General features: G+C 35.5%; 1 protein-coding gene across 5 annotated transcripts in view; it reads left to right on the forward strand.

Moving 5' to 3' along the window:
• The window catches only part of Far2 (fatty acyl-CoA reductase 2), a 133,303-nt gene that overhangs the window by 84,501 nt on the left and 30,953 nt on the right, over positions 1 to 17,849 (forward strand). For all 5 annotated transcript variants that reach the window (XM_048802487.1, XM_048802488.1, XM_048802489.1 and 2 more), the window contains 2 exons: positions 5,157 to 5,385; positions 16,095 to 16,270. In XM_048802487.1, the coding sequence (XP_048658444.1) occupies positions 5,197 to 5,385; positions 16,095 to 16,270 (365 nt within the window). In that variant the 5' untranslated portion in view covers positions 5,157 to 5,196. The remainder of the gene's footprint in view (positions 1 to 5,156; positions 5,386 to 16,094; positions 16,271 to 17,849) is intronic.

Here is a 17,849-nt window from a genome sequence, read left to right on the forward strand (position 1 = left end):
TATTAAATTACCTTTCTTAAAATTATGACAAGATATCACAGACATGAAAAAACACTCTTCAACTTTAATCTTATCACACTATTATACAACTACTATTATTTATTGAATTCCCCTCCAAATTCTGCCACTGATGAAATCCTGGAGATTTGTAATGGACATTGTTTTTATACAGGTTTGAATATGATTTTGTATATTATTTTCCTTAATATAGCATAATTATTGAAGTAATTTCTGTGTTTAAAATTCAATTAAAATTTAAAAATCACATTAAAAATTTGGTTAAAATTAAAAGACTTCTCTCTGGAAAATTCTTCCTTCTCCACTTTGAACACTATCAAGATTTTCCACCCACATGTAATCTGTTTGGGCAAATGTAATTAGCTGTGAATGATTCAGTACAGGAAAAATAAGTATTGATGATGGATCATATTTGTATTTAGCCTACCAAGCAAAAATTTAAGTATTAAACTTGAACTTTTTAAAAGGATGTGCTGAATATTATACAATATAAAAATTTTAAAGTTCTAGAACAATGACTCTCTGAAAGGGGGCGATTTTCTCTCTAGGGCACATTTAGCCAAGTCTAGAGTACATTTTGGGTTTTACACTTGGATGGTAGGGGAAACGGAGTGGCAGTTATTTCCTAGAGGACAGCGAAGCTGTTAAATCTCCTACAGTGCACTGGTCAGCCTGCACAATAAAGATTTATCTGATCAATAGCAGCACCAAGGTTGAAAAACCCTAACCAAGAGAAAGGTACCCAAGAGGCAAAGTGCCCTTTTCCTTATAAAAATATTTCTCTCCTAACAATGAAGATAATGATGGGTAACATTTGCTTTTGGAAAGGAGTACCCTATCAGTAATGAGACAGACTCTCTTGCCGCAGTCTGGCTGGGCACAAAATAACCGAGCCACCACACCGCCTTGTAGATTCAAACAGCAAGTCTTTATTCCCGACTCTCACCGACACTCTACACGCACGTTCTGGGAAAAAATCCACTGCCTCTACCCGGCTCCCGCGCACCAATTCTCTCTGAATCCCGCGAGAACTCAACGGGAACTCAAGGAGCAGGCGCCTGAGGCAGCAGGATACGCCCTATTCCCAGCAGGATCCACCCTAAACCGGATCCACCCTAATCCAGCAGGATCTACACTAAACCTAGAGCCACCCTAATCCCTGAGCAGGGTCACCTTTCAATTAAAAATGCCATGTCATTCCTACTTGGCTATGGCTCTCAGCATCTCCCCCCTTCTGATTAATTAAACAACAAGCATGTGGCTTAGGGACCTTGCCTGTTAGGTTGTCCAATACAACATATGGTCCTTACCCATCATCAGATGAACTGACCTCTAGGCATCAGCCTCCTGTCTTAGGTTGGTACCACTGCAATTGGATCATACCTGTCACTGACTACCGGTCCAGCATACAGCCATACTTGTGGATAGGCCTATGCACCAGTGGGGGGGTGAGGTTCTTTGCCTCACCTCTGTTGGCCCCCAAATTTTAGACCATCACTAGCAGAAGGGAGGAAGATACAGAAATGCCACGACACCAAGCCAATTGACAGCTCTTTTGGAAAAATTATATCACTGGTGACACCATTCAGCAAAGATAGGCCAGAACTACCACAATTCGCTGCACCAACATATAGTTCACAATGCATACAAGTGATACATAGTCCAGGCAAGTTCTGCAAGCAGTTCAAAGCGGAGGAATCTATCAATATGTCCATTTCCTCCCAAAGTAAATCAACTCCTTGATTGAGCATTACTTGTTGAGTTATTATTCATTGATGCATCAGTTTATACAGTTTACTGTGATAGCTATCAAAGAAGCTGTAGTTTGGTTTGTCATTCCTACTCGGCTATGGCTCTCAGCACTCTCTCAAATGTGGACCTTCATACCCTACAGGAAAATCACTTCCTGTGCTTATAAAAAAAAAAAAAAAAAAAGACTAACTTTCAGAGTCAGTTTGAGATGATAAGTGGAGATCTTCATTTTTCATACGTACTCCAGATGAATTTTGTGCACTAATGGCTTGAAAAGCCACTAGACTGGAAAAAGTCAAATCTGAAGAGAAAGAAACCATTTCAGTTTATTTTAATTGAATAAAGAAAAAGAATGGAGGCCTGTAATAACCCTGTAAAAATAGAGAGGATGGTACAACTTGATACATATTAAGAAGTAGAATTTTTGGAACATGGTGACATGATTAGCTCTAGGAAAATATGAAAGAGGAAAGTATCAAAGATGACTGTGTTCTGTGATTTGGATGTGGGATGGATGTAAGTGCTATTTTCTTACATCCAAGATAACTCATGTTGGAGTGTGAGGATGTAAGATGCAGTAGAATTAATCCAATATTTAACACAGGGCCTAATATATGGCAGAATTTCAGTAAATACTTACTAAAGGAGAAAAAAAATTTCTTCCCAAAGGATTACCAAGACATTTAGATAAACTTGTCTCCTCAAGTGGCTTATGATATGCCTAAGTCAGAATATTATCTCTCCCTATCATCCTGAATGATGCAAGATATCTGGTGTTTGAAAGAGAAGGGAGTGATGGGATTCAGGCTGTGTGTTTTTATTATCTGTCTACTATATGCCAGACACTATCTCAGAACTGAAAACTGGCCTTATGCAGGACTCCTAGGATTAAAATTCTTAATTTAAGAACCCTTCCCCCAAAAAGTTCCCATACATTGAAACTTGCAACAGATATGTAACTTGATACAGCTATAATGGTTCAATATTTTGACATGTGTTCTCTAGGAATGAGATTGGTCCTGTTTTACTACCAAAAGGAGAGTAAAAATCACTTTTCTGTACTCTGATCATGAAAACTAATGATCATGAGGAGAAAAGAAAATGCTCCAGAATAGAAATGAAGGATCCCAGATAGATATGTCAACTAAAAAAGAAATTTTAAAAAAACAAAGATAAGTTATATAAGGCCCATTTATTGCTAATTCTAGTGCTGAGACAGTGCCTGGTATATAGTAGATCTTCAATAAAAATACACAGGCTGAATCCCATCAGTCCCTTCTCTTTTTCTTTTAAACATCAGATATCTTGAATTATTCAGGATGATTGGGAAGGATAATATCTTGATTTGTCCTTTTCCCAGGCCATATCATGAGCATGAGGCATAAGAAAGTATCCTTTGCTCTCTGCCTTGGTAGTTAAGGTGTAAAAGGAAGGCTATGCTGTTCTAAACACAGTCCTCATCCTAGTATTTCATGTACTCCATTACTAAGTGTGAAATTATTTCAATTTTAGAAATAATTAATTTCACTTTTTAACAAATTATATTAAGTGTTAACAATTCCTAAATGATGCAAAATTGTAATGTAGGGAATTGGACTACAGAGAGTTTTGTATAGGAGTTTCTGAGGAATCAACCCATATATTCAGATTGGAAAAAAGAAATAAAAGAATGAATTCTCTTAGACATTTTTCAGAACCATTTGAATTGATTAGAATCATGGCCCCAACTGCTCTACCACGTCATGGTGATGAGGGCTAGGATTTTGTTTTCTTTCCCTATTCAAGCCCTCAATGTATTCTCCTATGGATTTTGTTGAGTTTAAGAAGTATTTGGACTATAGACAGAAGAGGCAAATTCTTTTATTTTGGGACATATTTAACCATTCTTTCTTAATAAAGAAATAGACTCATTAAAACAAGAAGAAGAAGAAGAAAGAAAGCATAAAGAAGTAGTCTCATTAAAGATATCTTATTTTCTCTCTAAAACTATAAATTCTGTGTTGCAAAGCTATGTCTTGGAGAAAAATATAATAACAGTATATTTTTGGTTTTCTACCTGCATTTCCCTGCCACCCATGACCATTTATGCCGATTACCATATTAAAGGATTAGGCTACCTAAACATTTGATATATAAAGGAATAGGTAAGAGGAAGTCACATTTGGTGACAATACTTTACTTGATTCTTATGAGTGATTGAATTATAAGTCATCTATTTCCAAAAGAATGTACATAAAATACATAAGAAATAAGTGTCAAGAAAGGCAGAAACCATTAAGGAGAAACTTTTGAAACCAGTGACTATACTATTAGACAATACCTGAGTACATGATATAGGCAATTGTGTTTCTAAGGGTTTTCCATGAGTTAACTTATTTTCATCCTTACCATGGAACTATTAAGAGAAGTTTTTTGTAAAATCCCCATATTCTTGATGAGGAAACTGAAGCATAGAGAATTTAATAATTTGCCTGAGGCCACATGGCTCATAGGTGTTAGAATTGGGATTTGATTTTTCCGAGTCCTGCTGAAATTTACATGCTAATCCAGGATACTATACTGCCTTCCAAACATGGTGACACAACTTTTCTGAACTTCAAGCCAGGAAGGCAAAATTGTTAAGAAATCAGTGGGTGGATTATAATATGTCAAAAAACATCATTAATTGCTGTTGGCACAATATGGGTTTTACAAAATAATGTTTCTCACATCAGCCATCTAAAAGAGAGGCTTAAATAATAACTTTGTGAATATAGATAATATGATTTGAAATGCAGATTTCCTTAAGTGGATAGCATTGGTGATTTATTAATCCCTGTTTTATTTACTTCAGACCATTTGTATCAGTCTGTAATTATCTTGTTTATGTATTTATTTGTCTTGTGTCACAGGCCTCCCCTGCAAGAATGAAAGCAAGTCTTATGTGTTCTTTCTGTTTATCTTCAGAATTTAGCATGGAATCAGGCATAGCTGGTGCTCAAAATTAGTTTTTGTGTAAATTCATGAATGAACGAATCCCACGAATGTGAAGAATTTTGCCTAAGAACATAGCCCCCAACATCCTCAAAATATAAATTATGGCTATGAAAAATCATTATTCTTAAGTAGTTACTAATATAGGGATCTTAACCAGAGTCGAGAAAGCAGTTTGTTGACTTTTTTTCTGTTTTTTTTCTTCTTTTTAAAATATTTTTATAACTTTATTAATTTACTTTTTTATGTGATGCTGAGGATTGAACCCAGTGCCTCACGAATGCTAGGCAAGCGCTCTTCCACTGAGCTACAACCCCAGCCCCTGGCTCCTCTACTAGAGGAAATATTTTAAGTGATGTTGAGTTTTAGAACTTCTAAAACGGTAATCTTTTGTTATTTCTTTTCCTTTTTAGGAACCCCTTTTCAGTGTTCTAAAAGAGAAAAAGAGGAATCATGTCCATGATTGCAGCTTTCTATGACAACAAGTCCATCCTCATCACTGGGGCCACAGGATTCCTGGGCAAAGTGCTCATGGAGAAGCTGTTCCGCACCAGCCCTGACCTGAAAGTCATCTACATCCTTGTGAGACCCAAGGCTGGCCAAACCCTGCAGCAAAGGGTTTTCCAGATCCTCAACAGTAAGGTATGCCTCAGGGGAAGATCCCTGTGTGTGGGCAATGCCTTAGGGCACAGTGACTCCCTGCGTGTACCCTTCTAGCTCCAAACTGCATGTGGGGTTAGAATATCTGTGCAGGCAGAGACTAGGAGACACTAAGATAGCAACCGACTGTGGTATTTTCCCAAAAGAGGGAAGAGAGTGCTAGATTCCATCCAGGACGGTGAGGATGTTATCTTATTCTGAAAATTACTGATAGTCAAAACACTAAAACTCCTAGAGTGGATGTTCCTGGCTTGAAATCTGTCAGTCACAAGTTCATCTGAACTCTTTACTGATTTTCATCTAAATTTGAGGTGATTTCCCCACTCCCCAAATGTTGGATATTCAATGATGTCCTCTTCTTTTATATATGAAACAAATATGATAATAAGTAGCCAGACAGTAGTACTTTCAATTATCCAAACAATAAATGATTTAGCTCTTATATCTATGAAAACTTAAATTTTCTATTATCTCATATATTCTTCTAAGTCAAAAACATTGGAAATGAAATATTGTGTTCCTATGAATGAGCATATAGGTAACAAACCCTCACTCTCCTCCAAAAAAATGTTATGTGTATGAAATTTCAAGGCAGTGTAGGTTTTGGTCTTTAACACATCTGAGTGCAAATTCTGACTTATCAATTTGTTGTAATTACCTGGTAAACTTCAGATTTGCAATGTTTAAAATAGAAATGACAACAATTATCTACCAAGGAATCAAATGAGAAAATGTACATGTCTCTCTGGTTTATACTATCCTTTGGAATTTACAGAATCACCTGGGTTATGCATAAGGAAGATTTAAAGAATTGTTGACAATTTTTTTTGGTTTGTTTTTCAAATTATCTCCAGTGTATGCAAATACTGACACCTAACCAATATATGTATTTGTATATTGAATAGCACAGCCCAGAAACACTGATGATCAAATTTCTTTGCCGGCACCAGGACAGGATTTCAGCATAAACCATTATCCAGTGAACTGGGAAGTTTTCTCCTTATCTCATGGTCTAAGTCCACTGTGGTGCAAATAGTAATAGCTAACATCTACTGTATACTGTTCCAAGGGTTTTTCATGCCATCCCTCCTTTATCTTTGCAAAAATGCTGCGAATGAATAGCCATTAATATCCTCATTTTATAGGTGGAGACACTAAGGCTTAATGTATTAATTTACCAAAATCCACTCACCTAATATATAAGCAAGTCAGACTTTAAAAGCCCCAGTGTGACTCCATGAGGCCTCCTAACCAACACTGCCTTCATAACTAATGGTTCTTAAGAATAGACCAAAAAGGTGATACGACATAAAAACAAAACCTAGACTAAACTCCCGATCCCTTTTCACAGCTTTACTCAGATATATATATCTCCCCAGTGGACTTTATTTTCATTACGTAGTGGACATACCCTTCATCAATCCACTCAGTTCTGTTGCCATCTAAGCATTTCTAGAGAAATCTTGTGGCAGACAAGCTTTTTTTTTGCTGCTCCTTTCAAAGCACTGTATTTGATAACCCAGCAACATTAGTGTAATTCTGGAAATCTTGACTATGCTAGGTACAACATCTTGAAACTGCCTTGTAAATCCTCACACTTGTTTCCACTGTTGCTCTATTTGTTATCAGCTGTTACCTTTTCTAAACAATGATCCTCAAAGTGGGGCCCCAAGACCAGGTGCATCACATAATCTGGGAACTGTCAGTAATCATCAGATAGTGCTGAAGACAATGGGCTTCAAAGTCAGGCTGACCTGGGTTTGAATCTCAGCACTGTCAATTAGCTATGTGACATGGGCATGTAGACATAGTGAATTACCACAAATAATAATGTCTGCATGGAAACAAGAACAGAATCTATCACTTGACAATATTTTTTAAAAAAAAGCTATTGGTTATGCAAGCACCACTTTCCTGGCACTATCTGGAATCTGTGTAAAAAGTTTCCATGAAAAGAATTATGTACTTGATTTCATTTCTTGGTGTCCCAACACTGTCCACTACATGAATCATTAAGCTTCAGAATATAAGGATGTTATTGCCAACTGCCTGTAGATAAAGCTCTGTGAAAATAAGGAATTACCTAACAAGTAGTTACTGGCCATCTGTGAAATGCAAGGTTTTATTGCCCATATTTACTTTGAAACTGAAAATTTGAAATAAAGACAAGTAAGCTAAGATTATGTTTCTTAAATTATATAGATTTTTTTGTTTGTTTGTTTGTTTGTTTTCTGGTACTTGGGATTGAACCCAGGGATATTTTACCACTGAGCTACATCCCAGCCCTTGTTATTTTTTTTTTTTTTTTTTTTTTTTTTGAGACAGGGTCCCACTGAGCTGCTTAGGGCTTTGCTAAATTGCTGAAACTGGCCTTGAACTTGTGATCTGACTCAGGCTCTCCAGTTGCTGGGATTACAGGCATGCATCACTGCATGCACCCAGCCCAATGATCTGCTTTTTAATGAAGAGGAAAAAAAAATCTCTATATTAATTTTAACCTTCCAGATTAAAAAATGATGTTAGAATAAAAATAAAACTATTTCCAGATGTTTCCATTTAACTTGCTATCTAGAATTATTTAGAGGACACATTCCTATCTTTGAAATTATTTTTTTCACTTGTTGTCTAGATCTGTGCTATTCAATGTAGTACCTATTAGCCAGTGACTATTTTATTGGCAGAGCAGGTAGAAAATATTTCTATTATTATGGAAAGTTTTATCAGATAGCATTTTTATAGATGATTTAGCATCTTGTAGAGTAAGACTATATTGTCATCCAGATTTGCATGCAGAAATTTATTGAAGTGCTTACCATGTGCCACTAGTTGGTGAGGTAAAAAGAAAATTGAAGACAAAAATTACATAGTCAAGTGAAGTCTTAGAGCAGACATGTAAGAAATATGCTGAGGCCAGATTCTGAAAGACTTGAATAATTGAAATTGGCCTAAAAACCAAAAGTATGGATTATATGATGAAAAGTCCAAGACTAGAGTGGTGAACAACTGTGACTTAACCAGAGCTCTGGCTGCCTCCATCTGTGTCTCCAGCTCTGCCATTTTTTTGTAGCTTGATGCCCTTAGGAATGAGATGGTTGCTGTGGTTTCAGGCTTCACACATACATATATGGCAATCTTTGAATGATAAGAGGTGGCTTTCTCTTGGGTCTCCCAAGATTGATGATGCTTCTTTTCTAGAAAACCTCAGTGACTGTCCCTCACCTCTCATCTGTCAGGGCAGAGTTGCATGTCCATTTCTAGCCAACCTCTGTGACCTGAGGTGTGCCATGGGTTGATATGTTCAGAAACCTCTGAGGTAAGACAATCACTGTTCAGAGATAAGTGTCTCTAGGTCAGTCAGACTTTCCCTGAAGGTGAGATCATCTTCTAAAGCACAGTAGCTACTGAAGAATGGAGAATACCTGCATAATAATGATAATTGAGACTCTCTGAGAGGTGGAAGAGAGATAAATATCCTCAGTAGTGTCAGGAGATAAATATCCCGAGTAGCACATTGTTCCTGAAGCCAGACAGAGTTGGCATCAGCTCTCCACCACTGAGCAATGTGACTTTAGGTAACCAAACCCCAGGTTCCACATTGAAACAATAATAGTCATTATCTTTTGAATTATGGTAAGATGTAAATGAATTAATATTGGAAAGGCACTTAGAATTGTGCCTGGACCCTAGGAAGGACTTAGCTTTCCATATTTTTAATCAAATGTGGGGGAGAATTTTGCTCTGCTTTTATAGCATGGCACTCCAACTAAGGGCCGATTTATTTATTTATTTATGTGGTCCTCTGCCAGTGAGATGATTTCTAATAATAATAATAATAATAATAATAATGTACTCAAGTTATGCTGGTGAGGATGGGAAAGATATATGTGAGATCTGTGGTGAGTTCAATTAGTTAAATTAAACTGAAATCATATGGCTCACAAAGATGAGAGTATTTACTGTGCAGCCCTTTATGGAAGTTTGCCAACTCCTGGCATAGGGAATCAGAAAAATGCCTTCTGATGCAGAACAAATAAACATATTAGGTAAAATGTGTTTTTATAAAATAATCTGAATGCACGGCTGAGCTACAGACAAAGGAGATTCGTAGAAGTTCAAAATGAAAAGAAAGTTTCTGGAAGCAGTCAAACAAGCATGTGAATCTGGCCAATATATTTCAAGAGCCAAGTACATGCCAAGCACTTTGCCCTGTGCCAGAGGAAAAGTGGGGACAAAGTGATAAATAAAACAGACTTGGTGATTGACCTCAACGATAGTCCAGTGAAATAGACGTTTTGTAAGAAATAAATATATATGTAAGGATTTTGAAAAGCCTTACAAGAAAAAGAAGAGAGAGAGAGATCAATAACAAGGACATGCTTCAAAATCATGTGTCTAGAAGAAGACTCAGAGGTGGTGTCAACAAAGCTCATAAGAGTTGAGTGTGTTCAATAACATGTAAGAGAGTGATTATAACTATTAGGAGATCTTATTTGGCATGAATTGAGAAGGCTCCCTTTCCCTGTGGTTTAGTAGGGTCCTTAAATAGCCTCCAAATCTATTCTCTGGAAGGAACCCTCTTTTCCATCACTCTTTTGTGGCCAACGGCTTCACCTTTTGGAAGGTCCTTCCTTGTCTCCTATCCACTGACTGTACCTCTGAAGTGGCTGTCGGGTATACTCGTCTCCATGTCTTCACACCTTCACAACTCATTCTGCAACAGTAAGTGTGGGAACCAATGGATGTTTTCAGGTTTAAAGTTATTTGTTTCTTGAGCCTAGGTCTAGAACCAAGTAAAAAGAAATCCCTGATTCAGGCACACAGTATGACAGCTTGTTGCACATGAAAGATATGAGAGAATGGATTAAGGAAGAGATGAAAGGAAGAAGTAGTGTGTGTTAGGTACACAATCATCTAAACACTGGCAAAAAAATGAAATTAATTAAGCTTGTTCATTCAACAAATATTGGTTGAGTACTTACTAAGTGTCATCACTATGCCAGATGTGGAGGACATCACAGTAACGCATGAGAGTAATGACCATGAAAAGTTCTTAGATATCTAATTAAAAAGAGAAAATGGTGTAGGTAGTGTGCTATTGGCTTTCCATTTGAAAAAACATTGTCATGTTTGCCACACTTAAAACTCTTACTTTCACCAAGTGTTAAATTAAGAAAGCATAAAACAGAATTACTAGGAAATGAAATTTTTATGTGTACATGCCCATAAGTAATAACCCTATATTGAAAAATTGATTGGAGCGGCCCATTTTTGGAATAACCAATCTGCACTCTGGCCCCCTCCTCCTACTCTAATCGAATAAAGTATAAAATAAGACAGAATCCACCATACTGCAATACTCACCAGAATGAAACCCATGATGATTGGAAACATGTCAAGCAATTAAGAAGAGTTAGCGTTTTTCTGTGACATTGCCTTCACATCACTTATGAATTTTAGTCTCAGACAAATCTACTTCCACAACATTATGTGTGGAGGTTACTCAGAGGTCTTCTCTGGGTCCAGTCAAACTACATTTCTGGTGTACCATTCTCATTCCTGTTCATTCTAACTCTGAAGAGTTTTCCTATCTGTGCTAGTTTCTCCAGGGAGGCTTTGGACTCTGCAAATATTTATTGAGTATTTAATATGAATTAAGGCCTGGTTTAGATAAAATGCCTTTTAACTGACTATTTTGACATGAACACAGTGATTTGAGTATAACTTATTTCTAAGTAGGTCCTTGGAGTAGTGCTTTCTTTTTCTCCCATGGTGCTAGATTGAACCCAAGCCTTGTACATGGTAGGCAAATGCTCTACTACTGAGCCACACACATGTCCCAGCCCCCTTAGTATAGCTTTCAAAAAATATTTCTCCCCAGTCATCCATAGTAATGAGTGAATTCTAACTCAACATAAGTACACTAATGCTCCTAAAGGTAGGTAGACCTACTGTTGTCAGGCATAGGAGGCTTGCAAATTTTTCTTTCAAACATAATAAACAAAAATGTTACCAATTTGTCCTCAGGAAATATGATCAAGAAGACATCTGTTCTATTTATCAAAATTCATACATCTGCTTCATTCTTTTCCTTTCATGGTATACATAGCTACCACCTCTCACTTCCTGTTTCCTTGCTTTCAAAGAGAGACAATTAAGAATGAGATACTTTGGAAAGAAACTTTAAAAAAATCCATTTGCCACACAGAAGTGAGACTCAAGAATCATAAAAGAGGATTCATTTTCATACTTATGACTGTTTCTGAAGTATTTTCTGAGCACTTAAAGAGACATCAGTAGAGGGAGAAGTATCTGAATTAATGATAAATTCTTGAGGACTTTATCAAAGATAATTAAGGTGGCACTCTAACAAAACAACCAGAAACACACAAATAATATACAAATATATTTATTTCAGTATTATTTATAATAACAAAAACTGGAGCCAATCTGAATGTTCTATAACAGAGGAATGATTAAACAAACAACAATACATACATGTGTTGGATTAGTAGGCCTGGATTGAAAATCGTGTTTTATAAAATAGTAAATGGCATGAGGAAATGCTTGCAATATGTTCAGTGCAAAAAAGGATGCATATCCATATTCACTATAATCTCAACTAATGACCCTAAATGCTCAGATTAATCTTGGATTAATTTTATATTTTGGCATTTTCAAATTACAATTATAATAAGCATATTACTTTTATGGTAAGGGAAAAAGAACCCTCTTTAATAGTGAAAAAATAAAAACAGTAATCTACTTCCAGTTTTCCAAATACAATTACTATGAACATATTATACTGTTATGGTGGGGAAAATGAAACACCTATTTTTTAAAAGCAAGTAAATAAGGCAACAAAGCTGTCATGAATTTTTCAAAATTATGACAGCCAGTAAGTTCAGTTCATTTTTAGTTTCAAATTGTTTATCAGAGCTAAATATTTGACTTTATTAGAAATTTGATTCCTCGCATTTGTCTTCTAATTATCTTCTAATATCCTCCAATTATCTTCTAATATCTTCCAGTTATCTTCTAATATCTTCCAATTATCTTCTAATATTTCACAAAATCTAAAGAGCTTCTAGGCTAGGGTTGTGGTTCAGTGGTAGAGCTCTTACCTAGCACGTATGAGGCACTGGGTTCGATTCTCAGCACTGCATGTAAGTTAATAAATAAAATAAAGGTTCATCAGCAACTAATAAAAGTATTTTTAAAAAAATCTAAAGAGCTTCTAAGGAAACCATGGCAGATTTCATGTGTTTTCTTGTGAACATGCTCACTCACCACAGACCAGTGCTCTTCGATTTGTAGGTACTCAGGGTTTGTAGGTACTGGCTGCTTAATGTCTTAGTTATGAAAAATGTGCTCACTTAATTATAAGCCAATCAGCTTTCCATTGTATCAAAAACAAATCTAGGGGGCTGGGGTTGTGGCTCAGTGGTAGAGCACTCTCCTAGCACGTTCGAGGCACTAGGTTTGATCCTCAGTACCACATAAAAATAAATAAATAAAATAAATGTATGTGTCCAACTACAACTAAAAATAAATATTTAAAGAAAAACAAATCTAGGTAACATTGATGATTTTTCTATATTGCTATCTTCAATATGGCTTGACTTCAAAAGACCCAGTGGCTCTTTGCCACTGTAACAGATAATAAATTATAAATAAATCATTCAGCTGTGAAGTCCAAAGAAATTCTGAGAGCATTCTGAGGATTTTTAGTGCCTTAATGGTGTTTCTTTTTACAACATTGATGGCCCATATTTATTCATTTAGGATAAATCACTTAAATCACTAATAATCTACTCTGAGTAATTCCTTGAGATAACATCAAGAAGACAATATCCATACCTGGAAAATAAAACTTCTCTCTTAATTAACTACCTCACTCTTAATAGTTAATTAAGAATGATTGTGAGTTTTCTTTGAGAGAATATCAGAGATAGTTGGGCTTTCCCATTAAGCTATAGTCTTTAGATAAGGGAAGGTCTACAACTATATTGTACCATGTTTGCAGTGCAAATTCTGAGAATGCCAGACAAAATTAAAGGTTTGGGAGAAGAGGAGGAGTTTTTTGAATGATGTCACCAGGAAGTGGATTTATATAAGCAGGCAAAGCTTGGCAGGTTGCACTGGACTCTTCACATCATCTTTTCTGGAAAAATGTGAATTGCTCAATAAGCCCTTGGTTTCCCCTGAAGTAAATCAGCTATGAAATACAGTGGGGAGCTTCTGACAATGACTTGTGCAGAGTTACACACTGTGAACTCCATTCACAGAACATGATTCAGTTTCAGACCATCGAAGATAACATTTTATGAAATGGTTTGAGTCCTTTCAAGGTTATCACTGTTAAGCAGTTCCTAAAAGGCATAAAATTAATCCCTAAGAGGTACACCAATTCATTTAAACAAATTAACTTTGAACTAAAAAAAAAAAATCACTTTGAACTAAACACCTGCAAAGAAAAGTCCAATAACACTACTACATCATGCTGCTTTATGGTCTTATAGAAATGGTCCTCACTGAAGCAATAAAAACTTCCAGATTAATCCTTTACATTTTATGGGAATTAATAGCAAACTAGCACAATCCCAACATTTTGAAATTTTGCTGTACACTGAGCATAATGGGGTTTTGCTTTAATGTACATGTACTTATTTGTGTTTAATTGTTCTCAGATTAGAGCCAATTTACAGAATCCATTGATTTGCTTGCTGGGTGCTTGGCACATTAAAAATTCTGTTACAGTCTCTTTCACTTTGCAACACCAGATATTCCACGGAGATTGCTTTAAATTGAAAATATCTTATCCTTTTTTCACAAAATAAAAATATCAAGCAAGTTTTTGGTGTGTTTTAGGACTAAATAGTATAGTTACATTTGAAGATTGGGATTCAGTAAAATGAAAAACTTTCATGATTAGAAAATGAATAATTACCTTCAATCATCCCCAGAAAGTAGATGCCTGTGATTCTTCCTGAGTGAGGTCATGTGGATAATTACTTAACTAAGAATCGAAGTTCAAGGTCTCTACATTGTTTCAAAAGCATTATAGAAATATGATACCTCCACCCCTCACCCAGTTCCTGATCCTTCTCCAGTGCAGGGATTCATCACAAGCCAAAGTTGAAGGAGTTCACAGAACCTTAAACAAATGTCCAGTGAATAAAATCTATGACATCGGCTCAAAAGGAGTTTCTATAAATTTTTCAAAAAAGAGAAATTGTGCAAACTTCACATGCACTTATCCAAAAATATCCAACATGTGTTTTTCGTACAGTCAACATTTGACCATGAAAGCACAAATTTAGTATGCTGATCAAGATTAAAGGAACCATTAAAGATCTTTCTGGAAGAGCCAGAATGATGTCTTTGTTGAAATTGTGCCTAGGATACTTGAATAATCTTATCAATTCCGGATGTCAAAAAACCCCACTGAGGATTGACCTAACTTTTAAATTATTTTCAGAATTGCAGTAACACCAAAGGGCTGACTCTACAGTGTAGAAAAATGTTAGCTCAGAGACAGAAGTGTGTTAACAAGCCAGGGCAGCATATAGATTTGACTCCTTTCCCTAGTCATCCTCACTGAGTTCCCAGGATGGTCTCTGAACCTGCTTTTGCCTGAGACAAATGAGACGTGATTTCTTTAAGGACCAGATTCAATTTTTTATTACCCATCCTGGGGATAGATCTGTAATGGAGGGGAGAAGCCTGATACCAAGATGAAAGCATAGGTTGGGAGTTAAAGGGGAGAAGACGACTGTGTCTGTTACTACTACATTGTTTAAAAACCACTGACCAATTTCTCAACTCTTAACTGTTCTAAACATTTAGCCATACAGATACTATAGTAAAATTCCATTTTATCAAAATAGGTCATAAGAAAGATCATTTTTATTAAAATTGTGTTTCTGAGAAAGTGGAAAATACCAGTTTAATCTAAGAATCTGTGTAGAAGGGAAAGAAGAGAATCTGTTCCATTTCGATAACTATAATAAAAGCCAAAATTACTACTTTTTTCCCTTTATAAAGAAACTAGAATATTTTTTAAAAAAAATTTGTTAAAATCCCCCACAAAGTACCTGAGCTCCTATAATTCTCTTACTAGACATTAGCTGCCATTTATATTAGAAAAAGATTACATAAGATTTTTTGTTTCACTCATTACAAATTTGGTGGATTTCTTATTTTCTAATCATGTTTGTGCTGCTAAGACATCTTGTTAATCTGAGCCAGTTAACCAAGTCCTGGGTAATTATACTAGTAATTTGTAAAGGCTGTGATACAGGCTGGTAATTTTTACACTGAAAACAATTATTTTTTCCAGCCAAAGTTAGAAGTTTTACCACATGTAAACTGAAGCTGCCAGAAATGGGAACGATCAAGGCAGAACATGGATAATAACTGTTTACTGTCACTCCTTCCACCCCAGGAACAGCTCAAAGTACACACCTTCTTGGTAATGGAACTGACCTTTTCAAATATTTCTCAAGAGAAGCAGGAATTTACTAAACTGAACTGCATGAAGTAAAACAGATGGCTCTTGAGACACCTTCCTTGGGTGATGTTAACATTATGACCAAAACCAGTTTTTGAGAACTATAATAAAACAAGTCAGTGCAAACAAGAATGATGTGATGATGATGATCTTTGTCTATTGATTTATGTTTATGTTTCAGCTATTTGAGAAAGTCAAAGAAGTTTGTCCAAAAGTGCATGAGAAGATTAAACCTATTTATGCAGATCTCAATCAGAAGGACTTAGCCATCAGCAAAGAGGACCTGCAGGAACACCTGTCCTCTGTCAATATCATCTTCCACTGCGCGGCCACTGTACGCTTTGACGACCCACTGAGGTACCTTTCCATTTCCCCCACCTGGCTTGCAAGTGTGTGTGCATGTACACATGTGCATGTAAGTTTCTTTATGGTTTCTGTAAGAAATATTTAAAAAAACTAACAAAAAACCCAGATGTTCGATGAAAAAATTATATACACAAAGAAGCAAATCTCCAAAATCCCATCATCCAGAGACAACCACCTATTGTAGAGAACATACAGTCCAACTTTTCTTTTTACGTCTATTATTATATGATGTTTAACTTTACAAAACTATGGAATCCTATTGAGAATGATATTTTGCAATCTATTTACTTATAATTTGGATGTCTTTCATTTTCAATAAATATTCTATAGTTGGGAGACTGAGGCAGGAGTATTGCAAGTTTAAGGTCAACCTGGCAATTTAGGGAGACCTTGACTGGAGGTGTATCTCAATGGTAAATTGCCTCTAGGTTCAATTCCCAGTACTACAAAAAAAGTTGTTACAATTTGTAATGATTATGACATTCCATTGTATGTATATGTAATATACTCAACCAGTTCTGTATTGATGAACTAATTGTTCTAATTTTTCATTATTATAAACAACTCTGCAGTGAACATCTTTGTTTATAAGTATGTATATTTGTCTATATATTTGTGTATAGATTATTTTTAACTCTTTGTTTACTCTCTATGGAGTAAATTTATAGAAGTAGAATTTTCAGATACATATTAGATGTCTCCAGGTTATGAAAAGTTTACATTTTTACCTATAACACTAATTCCTCTTCAAAAGGTAAACTTAACATTGTTCCTGTGTACATGAATGCTTGTTTCTTATACTCAAAATAAGATATGATTTCTTAATTTTTTTAATGTTGCAACTATGATAGTAGATATGGTATTGTATGTTTTGATTTTTATTTCTTTGATGATTGGAAAGTTCGACAATTTTTATAGGCTTATTGACATTTTATTCTTTTGTGACATGCCTATTCATGTTCTTTTTCCTGCTTTCTACTGAAACATTTTTCTTTTTAATTTTGAGGTTTCTTGGAAAATTCAGTATAATATTTTAGCAATTTTTCATTTGTCTTTTAAATCTTTATTATTTGTACAATTTTTATAATTTCTTCTATTGTATTTTTAGTTTTATTTTTGCATTTAGACATTAGATCCATTTAAAATTTAACTATATACAGTAATAGAAAAAATCTACAAATGGAAAAATGATGTAGATGTGAAGGTGGAGTTGCTATTTTTTTTCTTCCAGATGGTTAGCTCTTAAACAATATTTATTAAATTATTTATTTACATTCTATCGAAATGAAACTCTTGTGCTCATTTCCTTAGACTCTTTCTTAGGCTTTCTTTGCCAATACCACACAGTTTTAATTACTGTAATGTTTATTATATTAGGGCAAGTATCCCAGAGCACAGCTTTTTTTTTAAGATAGACTTTATTCAGAGAGAGAGAGAGAGAGAGAGAGAGAGAATTTTTCAATATTTATTTTTTAGTTCTCGGCAGACACAACATCTTTATTTTATTTTTTTTATGTGGTGCAAGGATAGAACCCAGCGCCCTGCGCATGCTAGGTGAGCGGGCTACCGC

This window comes from Marmota marmota, unplaced genomic scaffold, assembly GCF_001458135.2.
Source record: "Marmota marmota marmota unplaced genomic scaffold, marMar, whole genome shotgun sequence".
Lineage (NCBI taxonomy): Eukaryota > Metazoa > Chordata > Mammalia > Rodentia > Sciuridae > Marmota > Marmota marmota.